General features: G+C 35.1%; 1 protein-coding gene across 5 annotated transcripts in view; it reads left to right on the forward strand.

Moving 5' to 3' along the window:
* Positions 1-20,260, forward strand: part of Rock1 (Rho associated coiled-coil containing protein kinase 1) — a 127,572-nt gene that overhangs the window by 60,839 nt on the left and 46,473 nt on the right. For all 5 annotated transcript variants that reach the window (XR_015442439.1, XR_015442440.1, XM_087189851.1 and 2 more), the window contains exons 10-16: positions 4,553-4,712; positions 8,532-8,592; positions 12,205-12,293; positions 14,202-14,250; positions 17,107-17,242; positions 18,986-19,077; positions 19,289-19,535. Coding sequence is in view for 3 of the 5 variants with exons in the window: in XM_087189851.1 (XP_087045977.1) it covers positions 4,553-4,712; positions 8,532-8,592; positions 12,205-12,293; positions 14,202-14,250; positions 17,107-17,242; positions 18,986-19,077; positions 19,289-19,535 (834 nt within the window). In the remaining 2 variants the exon portion in view is untranslated. The remainder of the gene's footprint in view (positions 1-4,552; positions 4,713-8,531; positions 8,593-12,204; positions 12,294-14,201; positions 14,251-17,106; positions 17,243-18,985; positions 19,078-19,288; positions 19,536-20,260) is intronic.

A 20,260-nucleotide genomic window follows, 5' to 3' on the forward strand; every position in this document is an offset into this window, starting at 1 on the left:
TTCCCCATATGTTCTTTTTTTGTTTTTTATACCGGGGCTTGAACTCAAAAGTTTTGCTTGCGAGGTAGGCAGTGGAACCACTGAGCTAAATCCCCAGCCCCATATGTTCTTTTTTTGGGGTACCGGGGATCGAACTCAAGACTTCATGTTTGCCAGGCAGGTGCTGTGGCACTGAGCTAAATCCCCAGGCCCCCATATGTTCTTACTGCACAAATTATTTATCTGTGGTATGTTCTTTAACATGTTTATAATTACTATCTTATGTATTTGTTTTTTAAAAAGTCATATGTGAGGGGAAAAAATTACAAACCAAAACTACAATATTACTGGCTATTACTGGTAACTACTGTGTAGTTACCATTACTGATGTTCTTTTTTCCTTCAGATGGCTTTGAGTTAGGGCAGTTTGTACTGTATGATTATAGTACATACATGTGGGGATCCTTTGCAGTTTTCCTTAATGTTCATTCAGCTTCCTGGATTTGTAGATTCATAAGTTTTATCAGATTTAAGAAGTTTCGGACCATTATTTCTTCAAACATTCTCTCCCATCTTCTCTCCTGGAATTCCCACAGTACCTGTGTGGGTCCTATTCCTGATATGCTACAATTTCCTTAGGTTCTGTTTACTTGTTCATCTTAGCACTAAATTTTCTATTTGGTTGCTTTTTCTGTGTCTTTCTTTTTTATTTAAGACATCATTCTCCTGGTTACCTATATAGTTCATTGTCCATAGTATCCTTCAGCTTTGTACAAATTTAAGAAAGTTAAAGGTTTTTGTTTAGTACATCAATTGTCCGTATTTTGTCAGTGATAGTTTCTATTACTTTCTTTTTTTTGGGTACTGGGGATTGAACTCAGGACCTTGTGCTTGCGAGGCAGGCGCTGGAACCTCTGAGCTAAATCCCAGGCCCTCTATTACTTTCTTTATTTGCTGTGAATGAGCTCTCCTTTTTGTTTGTTTACATGCTTTGTAATTTTGGGTTATGATCTGGACATTTTGAATTTTGTAATATCGTTAACTCTGAAATTCAGATTTCTCTTCCTCTCAGACCTTACTGTTACTGCTTATTGTGGGCTGCACCTGTGTATTTGCTTAGTGACTTTTCCATGCGAATTTAGCAAAGTCTGTATTCCCTACCTCGAGTGCTCACTGAAGACTCCATTTTAGCCAGTGACAGAGGTATCTTTAAATAATAAAATTTCATAGACTTTTCTTTGTTAACCTCCCCTTTGCTTGCGGTAAATTATTAGATTCCAGAGATCATAAAACATTATATCTGATAGTTTTTGCAAGCTCACTGTCTCCTTCAATGGAGATGGAGATTTTTAGAGTACTTTGTCATTTTTGGTAACAACAGCTAGAATAAAAAACTATGGAACATAATTCCTAAATTATCAGTTACTTAACAAAAAGCAAATTTTAAAAAACTATCTTATATGTTGATGATCAAATAGATATCTTTATCCTTGTTTATTAGTTCTGAAGTGATTACATCTTAGAGTTAAAAAGGATAGAATTTGTCTCATTTTAAAACTACTCTGAAACAATATATCATGTCATCTATAACAAGACTAAGTCCTTTGGGAAAGAGCACAGCACATTGGTCTGCTTCTCTAAAATCTTGCTTATTGAGGTTGGGAGTTTAGCTCATTGGCATTGATCCTGCCTGGCAAGCTCATGGTCGAGTTCAATTCCTGGTACCATTAAAAAAAAAAAAGATAAAATCTTCCTTATGTAGCTGGCTATGGTGGTACACACCTGAAGCAGGATTGTGTCGAGTTTGAGGCCAGCCTGGGCTACATAGCAAGACCCTGTCTCAGAAAAACCCATAATAATAATATTATTGTTACTATTATAAATAAAATCTTCCTTATGTGATAATTTTTTTTTGGAGATAGGATCTCGCTACGTAGTTCAGGCTGGCTTTGAACTAGCAGCGATCCTCCTGCCTCAGCCTCCCAAGTGCTGGGATTACAGGAAGCAACACCCGGCTACCTTATATGATAATTTTATTTATTTATTTATTTATTTATTTGTTTGTTTGTTTGTTTATCTTTCTTTATTTTTTTACTTTGGTACTGGAGATTGAACTCGGGTCCTTGTGCTTGCGCAGCAGGCGGCAAAACCACTGAGCTAAATCCCTGGCCCTTATGATAATTTTAAAACAAGGTTTTTCAGCCTCAGAATGGCCCAGATAAATCTGTGTGTGTATAGGTTGTCCTGAACATTGTAAGATATTCAGCAGCATCCTTGAACTCTACTGAGATGCCAGTAGCACCGCTCCAAACCAAAAATGTATCTAGACATTGCCAAATGTCCCCCAAGGGGGCAAAACTTGTCACTGCTTAAGAACCATTGCTTTAATGTAGAATATATGCCAATTATAATGTATAATTAACTTATGTACCTCCCAAGAGTCAGCAACATTTTATTTTCCCTTCACTTTATAAAGGAAGCAGTTATTCAGAAGGTAGCATTTTAAAAGCAGTTCTCTTGGACATTAAAGAAAGTGAATGATAAAAGAGCCCTCTTTTCACTTTCTTGTTAATACAATAACTTCAACCAAATTTGTGGATTTGTTCCTAAATTAATCAGATAGTTCCCTGTATTTTTACTTATCTAAATATTTATCAGTATCTAAAATATCTACTTGTATTTATCTAAATACTATGTTTCAAAAGAAAAATAATTCCTATATATGTAATAGATTAAGACTGTGAAACTGATTGAGTTGTTTTTTACTTGCTTGGTCATTTTCATCTTTTTCTCTAAAGGAGCATGAGATGATTGTATCTAAAATAATTACACAGTAGTTTGGTGCTTGTTATGGCTTGTGTCTAGATGTCCCCCCAAAGTCTCATGTGTCTTAGGCTTGGTGGCTGAATCTGCAGTGTGTGATTAATTCATGGTACAGTGCTAGGCCTGTGAGCACTAGGATTAAGGATGTGAGTGCTACCAGCCCTAAATAGTCTGAATAAGATAAAAGGGGCAGGAAGACACTGTTAAAGTCTCTTCCTTTTGCTGTTTTCTCCTGCCATGAATTGTTGCCCTCTCCCACTCTGCCTTGGAACCAGCTGATTATGGACTGAAATCTCTATGAACTGTAAGCCAAATAAACCTTTCCCCCTTTAATTTTGGGCGTCATGTATTTTGTCTCAGCAACGAGAGAAAAATATCTAAGACATTGGTGGTAATTCTGTGATATTTTATTATATTGCTGTATCTTTTAACTAGAAAACTTTTGTTCTAAATTTGCTGTTTATATGCCCCTTATAGCATATTCCAGCCCCAAAAGAAGATATTCTTAAAGTTAACTTTTACATGGTATTTTCTTTTGTGTTATGAATATTTAAAGATTGTCACATACGGCCTTGTATTATTAGATATATGGAAGCCTCACCCCACAACTTGTTTATAATTGTTGAAGTTGCTACATTCATGTTTTGTATCTTTGTCTTTTTTTCTTAACAACTGTATCATAAACCTCACTGTGAATTATTCCTTGGTCAGTTGAGTCTAGAGGTAGTAGCTTGTCTGAAACTGTAATTCGAAATCCTTTACTCATTGTGATTTTAAAATCTTATTAGAGATATTGGGTGGTAGGAATATTGATTATCTAGATTCTAGGAAGTAAAAATATTTCTGTTCCAAATTAGTAATTATATGCAGGACAGTTGAGAAATAACAATTGAGAAATAATTTATTTCTAAATTGCTGTAGAGCAGATTAACCAAAAAAAGAAAACAATACTGTTTTTGAAACTAACCAACACTTTATTGTTTTGTTGTTGTTGTTTTTTGAGACAGTCTCTGTGGTTCATGCTGGCCTTGGATGCTCTATATAGCCCAGGCTGGCCTCAAACTTGCAGCAGTCCTCCAGCCTCAGTCTCCTGAGTGCTGGGTTTATAGGCATGCACCACCAGACTGGCTTAACCAACACCTTTGAGTATAGTTTGTTATGCTAAAGGTTCTGAAAAAAAGTCTTTTCTGTAGTTCTAAATGCTTCTAAGTATTTTATAGTATGTAGTATTCTAAACACACCTTAATAATCCTTGATTTGAATTACTCATGCTAAACTTGAAGTTTAGGGCTGGGTATTTAGCTCAGTGGTTCTGCCGCCTGCCTCGTAAGTGCAAGGTCCCGAGTTCAATTCCTGGTACAAAAAAACCCAAAAAAACAAACTTGAAGTTTAGATGATATAGTTGTCTTCAAAGATAATTATTTCAATAGGATTATATAATGATCAGTATCAGTTGATTTTTAATTTTAATAAGTCTTAATGGAATAGGATTCAGCTCATTTGGAATCTGTCATTCATAAGCTCTTAGGAAGAGTGAAATCAGTAGTTGGTATGAAAGGTATTGTTTTTTTGTTTTGTTTTTTTTGAGACAAGTTTTCAAACTGCCTCGGCTGGCCCCAAAGTCCCAGGCTCAAGCAATCTAGTAACCAAGCCACCAGGCATGTGCTACCCTATTGCATGGATATGGAATCTCTGTGTACTTTTTGTATGTTAAATCTGAAATTACAACTAATTTCCTTTTTGTTTGTAGCTGTAGCACCAGTTGTACCTGATTTAAGTAGTGACATTGATACTAGTAATTTTGATGACTTGGAAGAAGATAAAGGAGATGAAGAAACATTCCCTATTCCTAAAGCTTTTGTTGGCAATCAACTACCTTTTGTAGGATTTACATATTATAGTAATCGTAGGTGAGTATTTAAGTGATTTTAGGGATAGGGACTGATATTATATTCATACTATTTTATTGGGAATAGCTAATGTTCATTTTAAAGTAGATTTAATGTTATATTCATTATACCATTTTGTAGTAATGGAGGTTATGTCAATATTTTATATTTGATTTCTTTCAGTCTCATTCATGTTTAGGATATTATTTTTCAGAAATTCTGTGTTGAATGATATACTGTATGTCCTCAAGTGACAAGAATTTATAGGTCAAAAAGAGCTGTTAATACTGATATTTTGGTCAATATTGTGATCTAAAGAGTTATGGTTTATAATACGTTTTGGTACAACACACAGACCTTCCTATCTTTATCATCACTGTATTAATGTTATCCAAGATCCATAATTTCTATTTATTTATTTATGCAGTACTGGGGATTGAACTTCGGCTTGTGAGGCAGGCGCAGTGCCACTGAGCTAAATCCCTGGCCCCCATAATTTTTAGGTCTTTAAAAATTGATTCCTCCCAAAACTATTTAATGAATTTACCTTGTATTATAAGATATAAATTACCTATACTATGATGCTAAGTAACTAACCTTTTACTAAGATGCTAAGTAACTAACCTTTATGCTTTCACTTCCTCAACAATTAGCGACGATAATGACAATAATAATACTTGCTTCATAATGTTTTTATAAGGGTGAAGTAAATACCAGAACACGTAAAGTGCTCAGAACAGTACCTTGCATGAAGTAATCACTTATTGCTAGCTATTATTACCATTGGTACGAGTTAATGTTAGCTTTAATCTTACAGAAGTACTTGAGATACAAGTGTTCTTTTTATTAGTATATGTCTCAGTACATAATGATTACATTCCTTGCCAGGAGTTGGTACATGTGCATAACACGTCTTAATTTTTTTTACTTCCCCTTTTTTCTCCTCCCTCTACCCTTCCTTCATCTCTTGGTCCCCTTCCCATTTGCAAAAGATCTATCTCCCTATTAACATTACTTCAGTGTGCTGAAGTAATTCATTCAACAGATGTAATTGATGACTTTATGTCACACACACACATGCGTGCACGCGCACGCGCATGTTAGACAACAGCTTGCAGGGGGAAGGATGAATAAGACACATGCTTCTTAGTCATTTTCTCATTGAGCCACAATACCTGAGGCCCACAACTAAAGGAAGAGAGTTTTATTGTGGCTCACAGTTTCAACCCATGGCCAGCAGGTGCCAAGGCAGAAACAGCATGGTGGAAGGGCCTGGGGGGTGAAAAGCTGCTCATACTTTGGCAGCCAGGCAGCAGAGAGCAGGAGCTGGCGAAGGAGATGCACCCTTCCGGGTCATACTCTGATGAACTGCCCTTGCTGGCCGGGCCCCACCTCCTAACAGCACATGCAGGTGCAGATCCATCAAGGGATGAGTCCACTGATGCACATAGCACTACCATGGCCCAGTCACCTTCTAACAGCCCCACCTCTGAACACATGGGGCTTTTGGAGGGCATTCTAGAGACACACCATAGCAGTATTGTACCTTCTTGTGATGCTTACACCCTCGTCAGGTTACGGATAAGTAGTACAAATGTAGGTTGCTGAGTACTACTTACAAAAAAACTGAACATGGTCATGTACTTGGTCCTATTCTTTCGTTTTTCTTTGTATTAAATTTCATATCCTAAAATAATTTTTAGTTTCAGTAAAAGTAGAAATACTCTGTTGTTAAGTGTCAGCATTATTGATTAACATAGTATTTTTTAAGTAACTGCCTACTACCTATGGTCGCTTTTAATAAAGAATCAACAAAGGGCCAGCCAGGGATGTAGCTCAGTGGCACACGAGGTGGTGAGTTCAATCTCCGGTACAAAAAAATCCCCCAAAACCCTCAAAATATTAATGAGTCCTAACTATAATATAGCAGTATATTTGAATATACTGGTATGACATAGAAAACCTCTGAAATTTTTACCCTGAAATCCACGAGCAGTAATCTTCATTGCTAAAGTATAGCTGAATGAAACATAGTTGAAAATAGCCTTAAGCGCTGAGCATGGTGATGCATGCCTATAATTCCTCCACTTGGGAGACTGAGGCAGGAGAATCACCATGAGTCTGAGGCCAACCTGAAAGACGTAGTGAAGCCCTGTCTCAAAAACTAAAAAAGTAGCCTCAAGCTTTTAGATACATTTCTAACATACTATCTCTTTTTTCCTAAGATGCTACTTAAATGGCTAGCCTTTATGTAAAAGCCAAGTTATAATACACAAAAGCACTTTGAAGAAGAAAGAAAGTAGAAACATTAATGGCTGTGTATAGTTGGTGTCCTTGCATTTCCACTGATGCATTCAGAGAACTTACTAATTTTTTTTTTTTTTTTTTGGGTACTGGGGATTGAACTTGGGACCTTGTGCTTCCGAGGCAGGTGGTGGAACCACTGAGCTAAATCCCCGGCCCTAGAACTTACTAATTTTGTAAAAGGCTAAATTTCAACTTCAGAAGATATGTTAGAGATCAGTTGGAGAGCTGATCTGTATAATTCAGATTCTGAAGACATTTCTGTATACTTTACATTACAAATGTGCCAGAATTCCATATTGAATTTCTGCCACATTTAATAGTCAATGAAATTAAATTGCATTGCATCTAAAGTTTGTCATTTATTACATGTGGCCTGTACAGACTTGCTGCATATCTGCTATTATTGTCTACCAGTTATCTGAATTTGTAGTTGATCTAATTTTTCAAGGAAAATTTAGGAACAGACGTATTTCTGTTCTTTTAGACAACCATTATATATGTTTGAAGGTACTTAAAGGACACTTGATTATCTTCTGTTCATTTTTAATTACTACCCAGTGTGTTAACAACTGCCCCTGCAGTTGTCTAGTGTACTATAACTGTTCATCTCTTTTTGAGAGATTATTGATGGTGGAAATAGTATTGATAGTGGTAGCCTCATGAAGGTAGTACCAGAGCAGCAGCAGCAGTACCTTTTACATAACATTTGGTAGCTTGAAATATTTTTTCAGTAGATATATCAATAGATGTGCAATCTATTTAGATCTGTTTGATAATTTCATAAGACATCTAAAGATCTCTAAGGCTAATCACTTGTTATGTATATACAGTTCTAACTTTACACTGAATTTAAAGAACTGTGCAAGGCTGAGACTCCAAAAATGAAAAGAATATCACTCAAACTTTGGTTCTGTTATTTCAGTTACTTAGACAAAAACTCAACGTTTTTTTTTTAAACCCAGGAAGGCAATATCATGTTTTGCTAAAGGGAGGTAGTTGTGCACATGTCTGTCTGTAGAGGCCAACAATTCCTTATCACCAGTTCTTAAATTGAAAAAGCTCTGGAAAACAGAAAACTTTTAATTAGTATTTGTTTGGTGGACAAATGTGTAATTTAGTCTCATGGCCACAGAAAATAATTATGAGACTATAATACATATATATATATATATATATATATATATTTTTTTTTTTTTGTACCAGGGATCGAACTCAGGTCCTTGTGCTTGCAAGGCAGGCAGTGGAACCACTGAGCTAAATCCCTGGCCCTACTGTTTATATTTTTAATTTATCCTGCTTGGTATATTCATAAGTTTCACTATAGGAATATTAAGTGATATGATTACAGAGTGCTGCTTTAGATTTATCTGGAGTTTTATTTAATAGATGCATAGTTTCTGTTTCTAAAATAAAGGTATGAACTTTATTTTGAAAGAACATAGCTAATATAATAGCGAACACAGAGTAAGCATGTAGTAGTTGTCATTGACTGTTGTTTGCTTTCTTTTTAAACCTCGACCCCCTGCCAACCAGACACTTATCTGCAGCAAATCCTAATGATAACAGAACTAGCTCCAATGTGGATAAAAGCTTGGTAGGTATTTTCTTATTAGTTTCTTAAAAATTGTTTTGTGAATAATGTATTTGTGTGCATGGTATTGAGTAACCTTATATATTGTTTGTGAATGTACAGTTAATGATCTTAGATTTTTATGGTACTTCTTATTTGTTGTCTCCTTTCTGGTCTGATTTCTTGCCTCAATATCAAATGAAATATATGTGGAGACAGAGAACTAAGCTACTATACAGATTGGCAATAGTTGTCTTTTTAATCTTTGGAATTAGGAATGTATGATAAAGAAGCCTTATATCATTAAGAGACTTGTTGGCAAAACAGGTGACAAAAGATTTAAATGAGCAGTTTTCTTGTTTTAGTAAAATAGGCATGAAATTTATCATTTTAGCCATTTTTATTTTATTTTTTTATTTTTATTTTTGGTACTGGGGATCAAACTCGGGTCCTTGCGCTTGCGCAGCAGGTGGCGAAACCACTGAGCTAAATCCCCAGCCCCATTTTAGCCATTTTTAAATGTGCAGCTTGGTGACCTTAAGAACTTAGTTTTGCAACTATTACCATTATTCATCTCTAGAGCTTTTTTACCATCCAAATCTAAAAATCATTAAAGAATAATTCCCCACTTAATCCTCCCCCCAGGCCAGTCGCTGCTCTCTACTTTATCTGTCTCAGTAAACTTCACTATTGTACAACCTCATGTAAATACAGCTAGACAGTATTCATTCTCTGTGGCTGTCATTTCATTCAGCATAGTGTCTTCAAGGTTCATCCATGTTGTAGTGTATGTCAAAATTTGTTCCTTTTTAAGGCTGAATAATAATCCCATTGTACATTTTTACCACATGTTGTTTTTACATTCGTTAAATGAAAAGAGATTTGAGGAAGGGACTGTTAAGCTGCAAATATCAGTGGGGATAATAAAGATGCTGAAGCCTACTGATTAATAATGGGAAGCCATTGCTCCTATACTAAAGGGCCAGGGTGAGAAAATCTTGTATTAGCTCAAAGAAAGCCTCAAATCAAAGATAAGCAGCATAGAACCCTACTAGAACCACAATAAAGCAAGAATGATGTGGGGAGAATGTATACTTCATTTCTCTACCTTCTGATTTCCTGTCGGTATCTCCCGACATGGTTGGTCTGAAACCACCCTTTAAATCATAAAGCGACAGAGCCCAAGTAAGGCAGTTTGTAGATTTTAAGAACAGAGAATAGATCTTCAAGACTATTCTTTTTTTTTTTTTTTTTGGTACCGGTGATCAAACTCAGGACCTTGCTCCGGAACCACTGAGCTAAATCCCCAGCCAAGACTATTCTTGAAGGAAGTTGGGGAGATGAAGAATAGCCAACATAATGCACATTATTTAATTTGTTCACTGAGTAGTAAATTACTCTAGTAATTTTAGTTGTGAGTTGTTTCTGTTGTTCATGTGGCTTGTGTTCATGAGACAGATTTTTTGAGTTTGAGTGAAGTAGGACTTTGTTTGAAAAAGATTAGTAGTAATTATCTGGCCATCCTTCAAGCATTCTTTACTATAATCTGTATGTATTAAGTAAGGAGCAGAAGAGTAGCATCCACACTGTAAAAGCTGATAGCTAGTCTCTTTCTCTTTGATATATTTTACTCTTAAATGTATGAGAACGTATAAAAAGAGAAAGTGAGAAAAAGGCATCTAAAATTTTTCCTCCCAAAGAGCTCTTTGGCAAGTTATATAGCTAACAAAGGCTCAGAAATCAGTGAAATAAAAGCTTAATCTAGGGAAAGGTAGTGGTAAGGTGTTGCAGTAACTCAATCCTCACCCCGCTGCCTGCAGATTATAGGTACATTAGGGCTTCAGACATATCCTAAGGGTTTATGTTTCTTTGGGCTGATTGGTGATCTTTTAAGCTTCTGTCTGTGACAACTACCTTTTATCAGTTGCTCTGTTAAGAGCACAAGGGAAGGGTTGACTCATTTTCTGGTCCCCCTTCTGCCTCTCTCAGAAGCCATCTATCGATAAAATTTTCCTACTCTTAAAAGAACACAAGATTGCTATTTACATTAAACTGGAAGTGTGCACAAAATTCAGCTAATTTAATTTTCAGCTCTTCCTTGAAAGTTTTTTTAGCTGAGATGCTAATAGTAACTTTATAATTGCAAAGAGAATGAATAATTTTCATATTTATTCCCTTCAGTTTTTGACACTAACTAATCTTTAATTTTTTTTCTTTGATGCATTTGACACTAGTCCCTTGTCTTTGGAATAACTTTTGTAATTCTTTCATGTTCCCATCATTTCCTTCTTTTTTTATTCCTGCCTCTTAGAATTTTATTTTCAGCCCTCTTTGCACAATCTTCTTCCTTTGGTTACTTAATTATTCAGTATTTCCCAAGGTTATGATCTTATCTCTTCTCATTTCTATAGGTAATTTTATACATTTCCAGCCTGTTCTTTGAGCTCCATTTCTTTGGCTCTGTTTCTTCCTAGATACATAGATTAGACCAAAGCTAAACTCACAGTTTTCATTTCTCCATACTCTTTCCCAGAATAATTTGTTTCTTGTCCTTTGTAATGGTACTGAATATGTTATTTCTTATCTAATCAGTTTCTAGGACATCAGTTCTACCTTCCAGTTGCCAAGTTCATCCATTTCCTTCTTTTTATGCTGATAGCCTCTGCTTTATATGAGATTCATATTCTCTCTTACTTGAACTATTTTAGTAGCTTATGAACTCGTTGCTCTTCCTAGAGTTTCACTGTCCCTTTAACCTGTTCATCTTGTTAATACAGATGTAATGTTTCTTGGATGACAGCTTTAAGTTATACATTTCTTACGGGTTAACGCCCCCAGCTTTTGTTTTTTTGTGTTAATGGTCCCATTTACCTTTTAAGGCTTGATGTGAGGTTTGATTTCTCCTATTATATTCTATAATCTGCTGTACTTGCTTTGTTCACACTTCCCCAAATATATTTTCTTCTTCCTCTCTACTACTGGACTGTTTATTCTGGTAAGAATGCCTTCTTGGCATTGGTAAATTTTTCTCCTTTTTTAGACCTTTCTTCAAACATTTCATCCTCCTGGCAGAATGAGAAGTGACCCCTTCTCACCTTCAGAACACACTACAATTTTATTATCCCTTATCATGTTAAATTTTGTGGAGATATTTTTGGATTACTGTAGATTCTTGAGGATCTCAAGTTCAGACACAGCCTGGGTAGCTTGGTAACTTAGTTTAAAACAAAACAAAACAAAACAAAAAACTGTCTCAAAGTTAAAAAAGAAATAAGTAAAAAAGGCTAGGATGTAGCCCAGTGAAAAGGCTATAGGTTTAGCCCTCAGTACTGCCAAAAAAAAAAAGACTACATATTAGTGGGTGCCATGTAATGTTTTGATATATGTATCCGTTGTATGTGTAGAACACCTATTTCTTTGTGCCCCAGGATTTAACTATTAGCTTCATGAAACTGATTGTTTTGATTGTTACTCATAACCTAGCATGGTGCCTGAGATATTAGTAAATATTGAGAAAATACTTGTTAAATTAACAGAAAAAAGATAAATTATTTTCTAAAAGGTATAAAATGGTAAGTTTGTTATTTTAAATTTATGAATATTATTAGAATGAAGGTTTTTATTTTCCAACTAAAGCAGGAAAGTTTGCAAAAAACAATCTACAAGCTGGAAGAACAGCTGCATAATGAAATGCAATTAAAAGATGAAATGGAGCAAAAATGCAGGTGAGAATTTGCTTTTATCTTTAAAGTTGTGTATAGTGAATACTTACTCTAAAGCTTACATTCATTCTGTAAACACTTGAAAAGTCAGTAGACATAGCATGGAGATATAAACATTGCTACTAACATACATCCATGAAAAGCATTTTGGCTAGAATTAAAAAGTATTTATGTTGGCATTAGTTATAGATGTAGTTTCCTCAGAATATTTAAAATACAGTTTTTGCTGGTAGTCTTTATTCTTTAAAAAGCTATGTATGCTTCTAATTCATTTAGTCACCTGATTTCCTTAGTTTTGTCTCCCATTTTAATTAGCTTACTGAAAGGAGGTAATGGGTAGATTCTATTATATAAATGTTGAGAAGTTTCTACATCCAAACAATATTTTAAACAAAATTCAAATTCAAAGGATTGACAGATGGCAGTGGTGGTAGTGGGGATCAATTTGAGGACAAAAGAAGACTGGCCAAGGTAGCTGATAATCATATGAAAATGTATAACCTCAAAGAAGTGGAATTAAAATGAGATGAAAATTTATAAAACTGTGTATCAAATTGGTGAATGGCATTTTAAATAAATAACTTTATAGTGGGATTGTAGACTGATTATTACTTGCATTTGTTTTCTTTTGAAAGATCAAATGTTTGAGACTATGTATGTTTTCTGAAAGATACATCTTCGTGTCCAAAACTAATGTATCTCATTCTTTTTTTTCTTTCTTTCTTTTTTTTTTTTTTTTTTTCTCCCCCCAGTACTGGGGATCAAACGCGGGACCTTACGGTTAGGGAGGCAGGCGCCAGATGTATCTCATTCTTCATGTCCAAAATTAGCATGTTCCTCTGTTAAGGGAAATAAATCAGACATAGAAGCTTCAATGTCACATGATTTCTCTAATATAAGAAATGCAAAGTATAAATAATTTAAAGAGCAAAATAAAAGATAATATGAAACAGGGAGATAAATCTTTTGCAGATGGGAAGGAGACTTGAGATGAGGCTGGAAAGGTCAGCATGGTCTGATTTTTTTGTTTTGTTTTGTTCTCTTTTTATGAATTGATCTTTATTTTTTTGCTTTTTTTTTTTTTTTTTTTTGGTACCAGGGATTGAACTCGGGACCTTGAGCTCAAGAGGCAGGCACCAGAACCACTGAGCTAAATCCCCAGCCCTAAATATAATTTTTATTAGTACATGTTTGTACTACATAATGAGTACATTCATCATGGGGAGGTGGTACATGTAAATAACACCTCCTAATTCTTTTTCCTTCCCCTTCCTCTCCCATTGCCCTCGCTCTATGTTTTGGTTCCCTTCCCATTTGCAAAAGATCTATCTCCTTGTTTCCTATTATGTCTTAATCTTGCTCTTTAAATTATTTATACTTTGGATTTCTCATATAAGAGAAGCCATGTGATATTTAAGCTTGTATGATTTGTTTCACTTGAGGAACAAGTTAGTTTTGGACATGAAGAATGAGATATTTGATGAGATATCCACATGAGCATGTTGCATATACAGTATAGGTGTGAAATTCAGAATAATGTCCTAACCCTAAGAAAACAAATTGTGATAGTGATAATACACTTTCAGTTATCTCTAAATTTTTCACACATTGTCACATGGTGCTTTTGGTATATGCCATGTTTCTCAAATAGACATAGTAAAATACTAAATCATGCGTGTTTTTTAAAGAATTTATAACTGGATTTCAGTATAATTGACTTCTTGTCATCCTGTGTGTTTTTTGTACTTTAAAACATTGCTCTGAAAAAAAAAACCTGTAAACTTCACTAGACTACCAGAGATCCATGGCACAAAAACGATTTTAATAAATGAAAAAGTAAGGAATGTAGGTGTTCAGTTCTGAGCAAGAAATAATAAACATTTCTAATCTGTATTCTTTTTGTTTTTACAGAACTTCAAACATAAAACTAGACAAGATAATGAAAGAATTAGATGAAGAGGTACTGTTTTATATTCTGAGTGAAAGTTTTTCTTTTTGCGATTTCCCCCCTTTCACATTGTTTTCTTTTGAAAAAATTGCTTGTGAATTCTTAATTGAAATATAAAACAGGGCTGGGGATTTAGCTCAGTGGTTCTGGCGCCTGCTGCGCAAGCACAAGGTCCTGAGTTCGATCCCAGGTACCAAAAAAAATATATAGAACAGATCCAGCGAATTAAGATGAAAGCCTCACTTTGGTTGGAGCTGCAGGTTCAAGTGGTACAGATTTCATGTTGAAATTTTAGTACAGAAATGTCAGTATTTCCCCCATTGCCATCTGTCTCTTAATTTTAGACAGGGTCCCATTATATCGTCTAGTCTGGCCTCTAACTCAAAAGATTCTCCTGCTGCCCAGTCTCCCCTGTGCTGGGAGTATAGTTGTGGCTCTTATTTTTTTCCCCTTGAGGGAAGATCTTGCTATGTTACCCAGGTTGGTTTTGAACTCCCAGGCTTGAGTGAACTTCCCACATCAGCCTCTTGAGTAGCTAGGATTATAGGCATACACCACTGTGCCTAAGCTGTTCAGTGATTCTTTTATTTATTTATTTTTTAAAATTTGGAAACAGGGTCTTGCTTTATAGTTCAGGCTGGCACTGAACTCACTATGTAGCCCAACTGACCTCGAACTCTCAGTGATCCTCCTGCCTCAGCCTCCTGAGTGCTGGGATTACAGGCATGCACCACCACTTGGAGGCTGTTCAGTAATTCTTCATACTTGAAAAGTGAACAAGATGCAAGAGATCAGAAATTGAATGAGGAACTGTATCAAAAAGAGAAATAGAGAAGAGGGAGAAATACAATTTAAAATATTTTAAAAGGATTAATTTTGACATAATCTCATGTGATCAAATGGGAAAAACATTGATTTTAGAACTATTTGTATTTTCCATGGTTACCTACCAAAAACATTTTTATTGTCAGAGAAACATGGCATGAGTATTTTTGGATTCAGTGAAGAGTTCTTAGACATGATACCACAAACTTAATCCATATAAGGAGAATTGGGTAAATTGGACTTAAAATTAACAACACTTGCTCTGTTCAGGACCCTATTAAAAGGAAAAAATGACAACTTATAGACGGAAAAATATTTGCGAATTGTATATCTAACAAAGGGCTTATATCTAGAATATTTAATTCTCAGAGCGTACCAGTATATAATCCAGTGTAAAAATTGGTAAAAGATAGGAACATCGGGGCTGGGGATTTAGCTCAGTGGTTCTGGCGCCTGCCTCGCAAGTACAAGGTCCTGAGTTCGATTCCTGGTACCAAAAAAAGGAAAAAAAAAAGATAGGAACATAGATTTCACAAAAAGGAAGTACAGTGGTACCTCGATTTACAAACTCAATTTTCTCCATGATTCTGGACGCAAACAAAACTGGATGAGAACCAAATCAAATTTCTCCATAAGGTCAACTTTGAACCTAACCATTGAATTTGATTTGGTTCTCGTCCAACTCAGTTTGTGACTAGAATTGTAGAAAGAATCAAGTTCGTGAACTGAGGTACCACTAATGAATAATAAACAGGTGAAAGGATATGTGTATCATTAGCCATTTGGGAATCAATGAACTATCACTCTGTAACTATTAAGCATAAAATTGTAGCAGTTCCAAACCTGGCAGAATATAGAGAAATGGGGTCTCTTGTACATTGTAGTTAAGGATGCAAAATGGCACAGAAGTTCTGGCAAACCATTCGGCTGTTCCCTAAAAAGCTAAATTTACAGGTCCTGTGTGACCCAGCAATTGCACTCTTGGACATTTTCTCAGAAACATGAAAACTACATTCTTACAAAAACCTGCATACTACTGTTCATAGCAGCTTTACTTATAATAGCTCAAACAGAAATTAACCAAAATATCCTATAATGGGTGAGTGGGTGAACACTTTGGTATATCTGTACCACTGAATATTAGTCCACTGCTGGAACACTTCAAATAGATTTAAGATTAAAATGATAAGGTCTTAGAATTAGGAAGATCTTATTGATCTGTGTCACATTTACAAATCTTGACAGTGTCTTCCATAAAAAGTAGTTTTTGAAGTCGTAAAAATTTGGATATTTTTCCTTTAACCCTTCTGTCCACTATACATTCTTTTTCTGAAAATATTTCCTTGATTACTTTTTAATACACATTTTTAAGATACGGAGAGCATCTTTAAAAAGATAAAATACTGTTGGGAAAGGACAGGAGACATAGAGGGACTGGTGGACTCTGAACCATTTAGTATCATTCAGTTTTGCATTACTTATCAAATATGTAATTATTACCTGAACCTTGTATAATTCATATATTAAATGGAGGATTCTATATCAATCCAAATATTTGTAATACAGTGTAGTCTTAAGCTAATGAAGCAACTTTCAATATTAAAAGTTGAGATTCAAAGGATTGTATTTTAAGTCTTTGAAAATTTTATCTTCTTAGCTCACATTAGTTTTGCTGTCTTAGAAGGCAATCTCTATTCATTCATTCATTCATTCATTCATTCATTCATTTATTTATTTATTTATTTATTTGGTACCCGGGATCGAACTCGGGTCCTTGCACTTGCCAGGCAGGCAGCAGAACCACTGAGTTAAATCCCCGGCCCATACAATCTCCATTTATTACTAGAAAGTTGTCATTATTAGGAGATACTGATTTGAAAATTTAAAAATCCATGTTAAGTTTTTTTTTTTGTTTTTTTTTTTTTGGTACCGGGGATTGCCATGTTAAGTTTTTGTCTTGCTTTTTTCTTAAGAACACAATACTCCCTCAAATAAATGATAAGAAATATTAATTGCAATGGTTAACTTTTGTCCTAATTTCAGGGAAATCAAAGAAGAAATCTAGAATCTACAGTGTCTCAAATTGAGAAGGATAAAATGTTATTACAACATAGAATTAGTGAGTACCAAAGAAAAGCTGAACAGGAAAATGAGAAGAGGAGAAATGTAGAAAATGAAGGTAAATTGGTACTTTTGAAAAATGTAGAATTTCTAGGCAAATGTAGTACCACTGAATTATATGTCTAGTCCCTAGAATTTCTGTCTCACACTGTCGTCTAGGTCTTTCTCATGAGGCTTTCTTAAATTAAGTGCCCATGATAGATTTATTAAACCACAATGTTTCAGATATCTGATGAACTAAATAACTCAGATTTCCAGTTAAATTTCTTTCTTTTTTTTTTTTTGAAATAAGATCTCACTATGTAGTTCAGGCTGGCCTTTAACTCCCAGAAACCCTTTTGCCTCAGCCTCCCAAGTGCTGGGATTACAGGCGTGCACCACCATGCCTAGCTTCCAGTTAAATTTCTAACATAGTAAAGTCAATAGTAAGTAGTATTTAGCTAGAGTAGTGACTGTTATCATTATGTACAGACTGAATCTCTAGAAAAGATTTAAATGCTAATACTGACACCCCAGAGATTCTAATCTACTTAGTGTTGATACATGTCCTGGGCACCAGTATTTTCTTTAAGCTTCCCAGGTATTTCCAACAGGTACCACTTATGAAAACTGCTAAGCCAGAATTTTTCTTTTTCTTTTTTTTCCCCCCCTCTGTCCATACTACTCCGAGTAAGAACCCTGAGTAGATTCACAGAACCTTCTGAGCCCGCATTACTCAAGAAATAAACCACAAGCAGATTTAAAAGACCACCACAGCGAGGCTTTCCTTGAATAGGACCTGTGCTGCAGCACAGAGGTGGGGGGTGTCCCTGCACAAGAGGGCGCCCTCCTAACTATGCCCTGGGGTTTCATGTGCTAGGACCAGTGTTCCAGTTATATGGACAAGTTTTCTGTACCCTTTGACCTCGTGATTTTATTTCTTCTTTAGTTTTACATATTTACTTATGTGCATACAATCTTATGTAATTTTTTAAATGTATAAACAATATAAATTAACCAATGATGAGGTAAAATTTTATATATCTGGTAGAATACCATTCAGTTTTTTTTAAAGGACTCCTTATATACTGTTAAAAAAGATGTCTAAGATGTGTCTTTTATAAAAACAAACTACAGATCATTTGTATTCAAAACAGTGCTTATTTATATGTTCTTAAATATGCATGTATATTTAGAGAGGCAAAAATATGTACATGCATGTGTGTGTATACATGTGTTTGGCTCAGTATATGTTTGGGTCAGTATTAGGATATCTGTACATAGACCATTTTAGGAAAGTTGTACAAGAACTAGTAATAATTGGGCTGGGGATTTAGCTCAGTGGCACTGCGCCTACCTTGCAAGCACAAGGTCCTGAGTTTGATCCCTGGTACCCCCCCCCCAAAAAAACAAAACTAGTAATAATTGTTGCTGATAAGAAGGGCCAGTCAAAGAGAAGACTATGATGTGGGTGGAGTACCCAGTAGTACTATTTTTATCAGACTGAACTATCCAATTGTACTATTCAAAAATATATAATAAAAATAGCTTTATAGCATTATACTAATAGATTGATCTTATTAAGGGAATAAAAGAATTTGAGATATTCCAACAGAAACAAATCATCACTCTTTGCACTTTGTATTATAAAATGGTGCTCTGCTTTTTGATGAATTTTAAATGTAAGTACTTCTCAGATGGAATTTGGTTTTGGAAGTGGGGAGGGACATAATTTAGCTATTACAATCTAAAAAAATGATTTAAAAGAGGGATATTATGTTTCCTCTAATAAAAAATTAATATCTATATATTCATTTTCTAGTCTCTACATTAAAGGATCAATTGGAAGACTTAAAGAAAGTAAGTCAGAATTCACAGCTTGCTAATGAGAAGCTGGCACAATTACAGAAGCAGGTAAGTTTTTCAAATGAGGCACCTTTTAAAAAATTATAGTTAATTGGCCTGGGGATTTAGGTCAGTGGCACTGCACCTGCCTCACAAGTGCAAGGTCCTGAGTTCATTCCCTGGTACAAAAAAACCAAAAAAGCAAAAAAAATTATAGTTAATTAAAATAAGTTTGATGATATTTTGTTTAAGATTCTATTTTCTTGCTTTTTTTTAATAGCTGGAAGAAGCCAATGACTTACTTAGGACAGAATCGGATACGGCTGTAAGATTAAGGAAGAGTCATACAGAAATGAGCAAATCAATTAGTCAGCTAGAGTCCTTGAACAGAGAATTGCAAGAGAGAAACAGAATTTTAGAGAATTCCAAGTCACAAACAGACAAGGATTACTATCAGCTTCAAGCTGTGTTGGAAGCTGAACGGAGAGACAGAGGTCATGATTCTGAGATGATTGGAGAACTTCAAGGTAATATGTTTTTTGTTTTTTGTGGGGTTTTTTTTGGTACCAGGGATCAAACTTGGGTCCTTAGCTTGCGAGGCAGGCGGTGGAACCAGTGAGCTAAATCCCCGGCAGTAATATGTTTTCTTATTGTAGTAAAATATCCAAAGCATTAAATTTCCATTTTAATCATTTTGAGTACACAGGTTAGTGGGATTAATGACATTCACATTGTTAAGTAATTGTCACTCTCCATCTCCTGAAGTCTTTCCATCCCAAACTCAAATTCTGTACCTATTAAACAGTAACTCACCATTCTGTCCCCCCTTACCCCTGGGTAACCTCCGTCCTGCTTGCCACATCTAGGATCCTTATATAAATGGAATCATACAGTGTTTGTTCTTCTTTCTTATTAATTCTGTTTTTAAAAATAACATAGAATTTACCATCTTAATCAGTTTTAAATAGAAGGCAATAAGTTTTTGATCATAGTACCACCATATAGAAAATGACTTCAGTGAAATAGAAATGGTTAGCATTCTTTCTCTTTCAGGACAAGGCCTGTATTATTGGTGTCACTGTAATTCCTGCACGCTCACAGGCAACTCTGTGAGGCACAGAGTATGGGTATTTTTTTTATTTTTATAGCTACATTAACTGGAAATTTAATTGAAAAACTTGCCCCATTTATAAAGTTCTTACAGTGAGACTAGTTGAGGCAGAGGGTATTAATTAGCATTGTTTAAATCATG

This window comes from Heterocephalus glaber, unplaced genomic scaffold (assembly GCF_053883595.1).
Source record: "Heterocephalus glaber isolate CG9 unplaced genomic scaffold, H.glaber_assembly_v1.0 deba00000331, whole genome shotgun sequence".
Classification (NCBI taxonomy): domain Eukaryota; kingdom Metazoa; phylum Chordata; class Mammalia; order Rodentia; family Bathyergidae; genus Heterocephalus; species Heterocephalus glaber.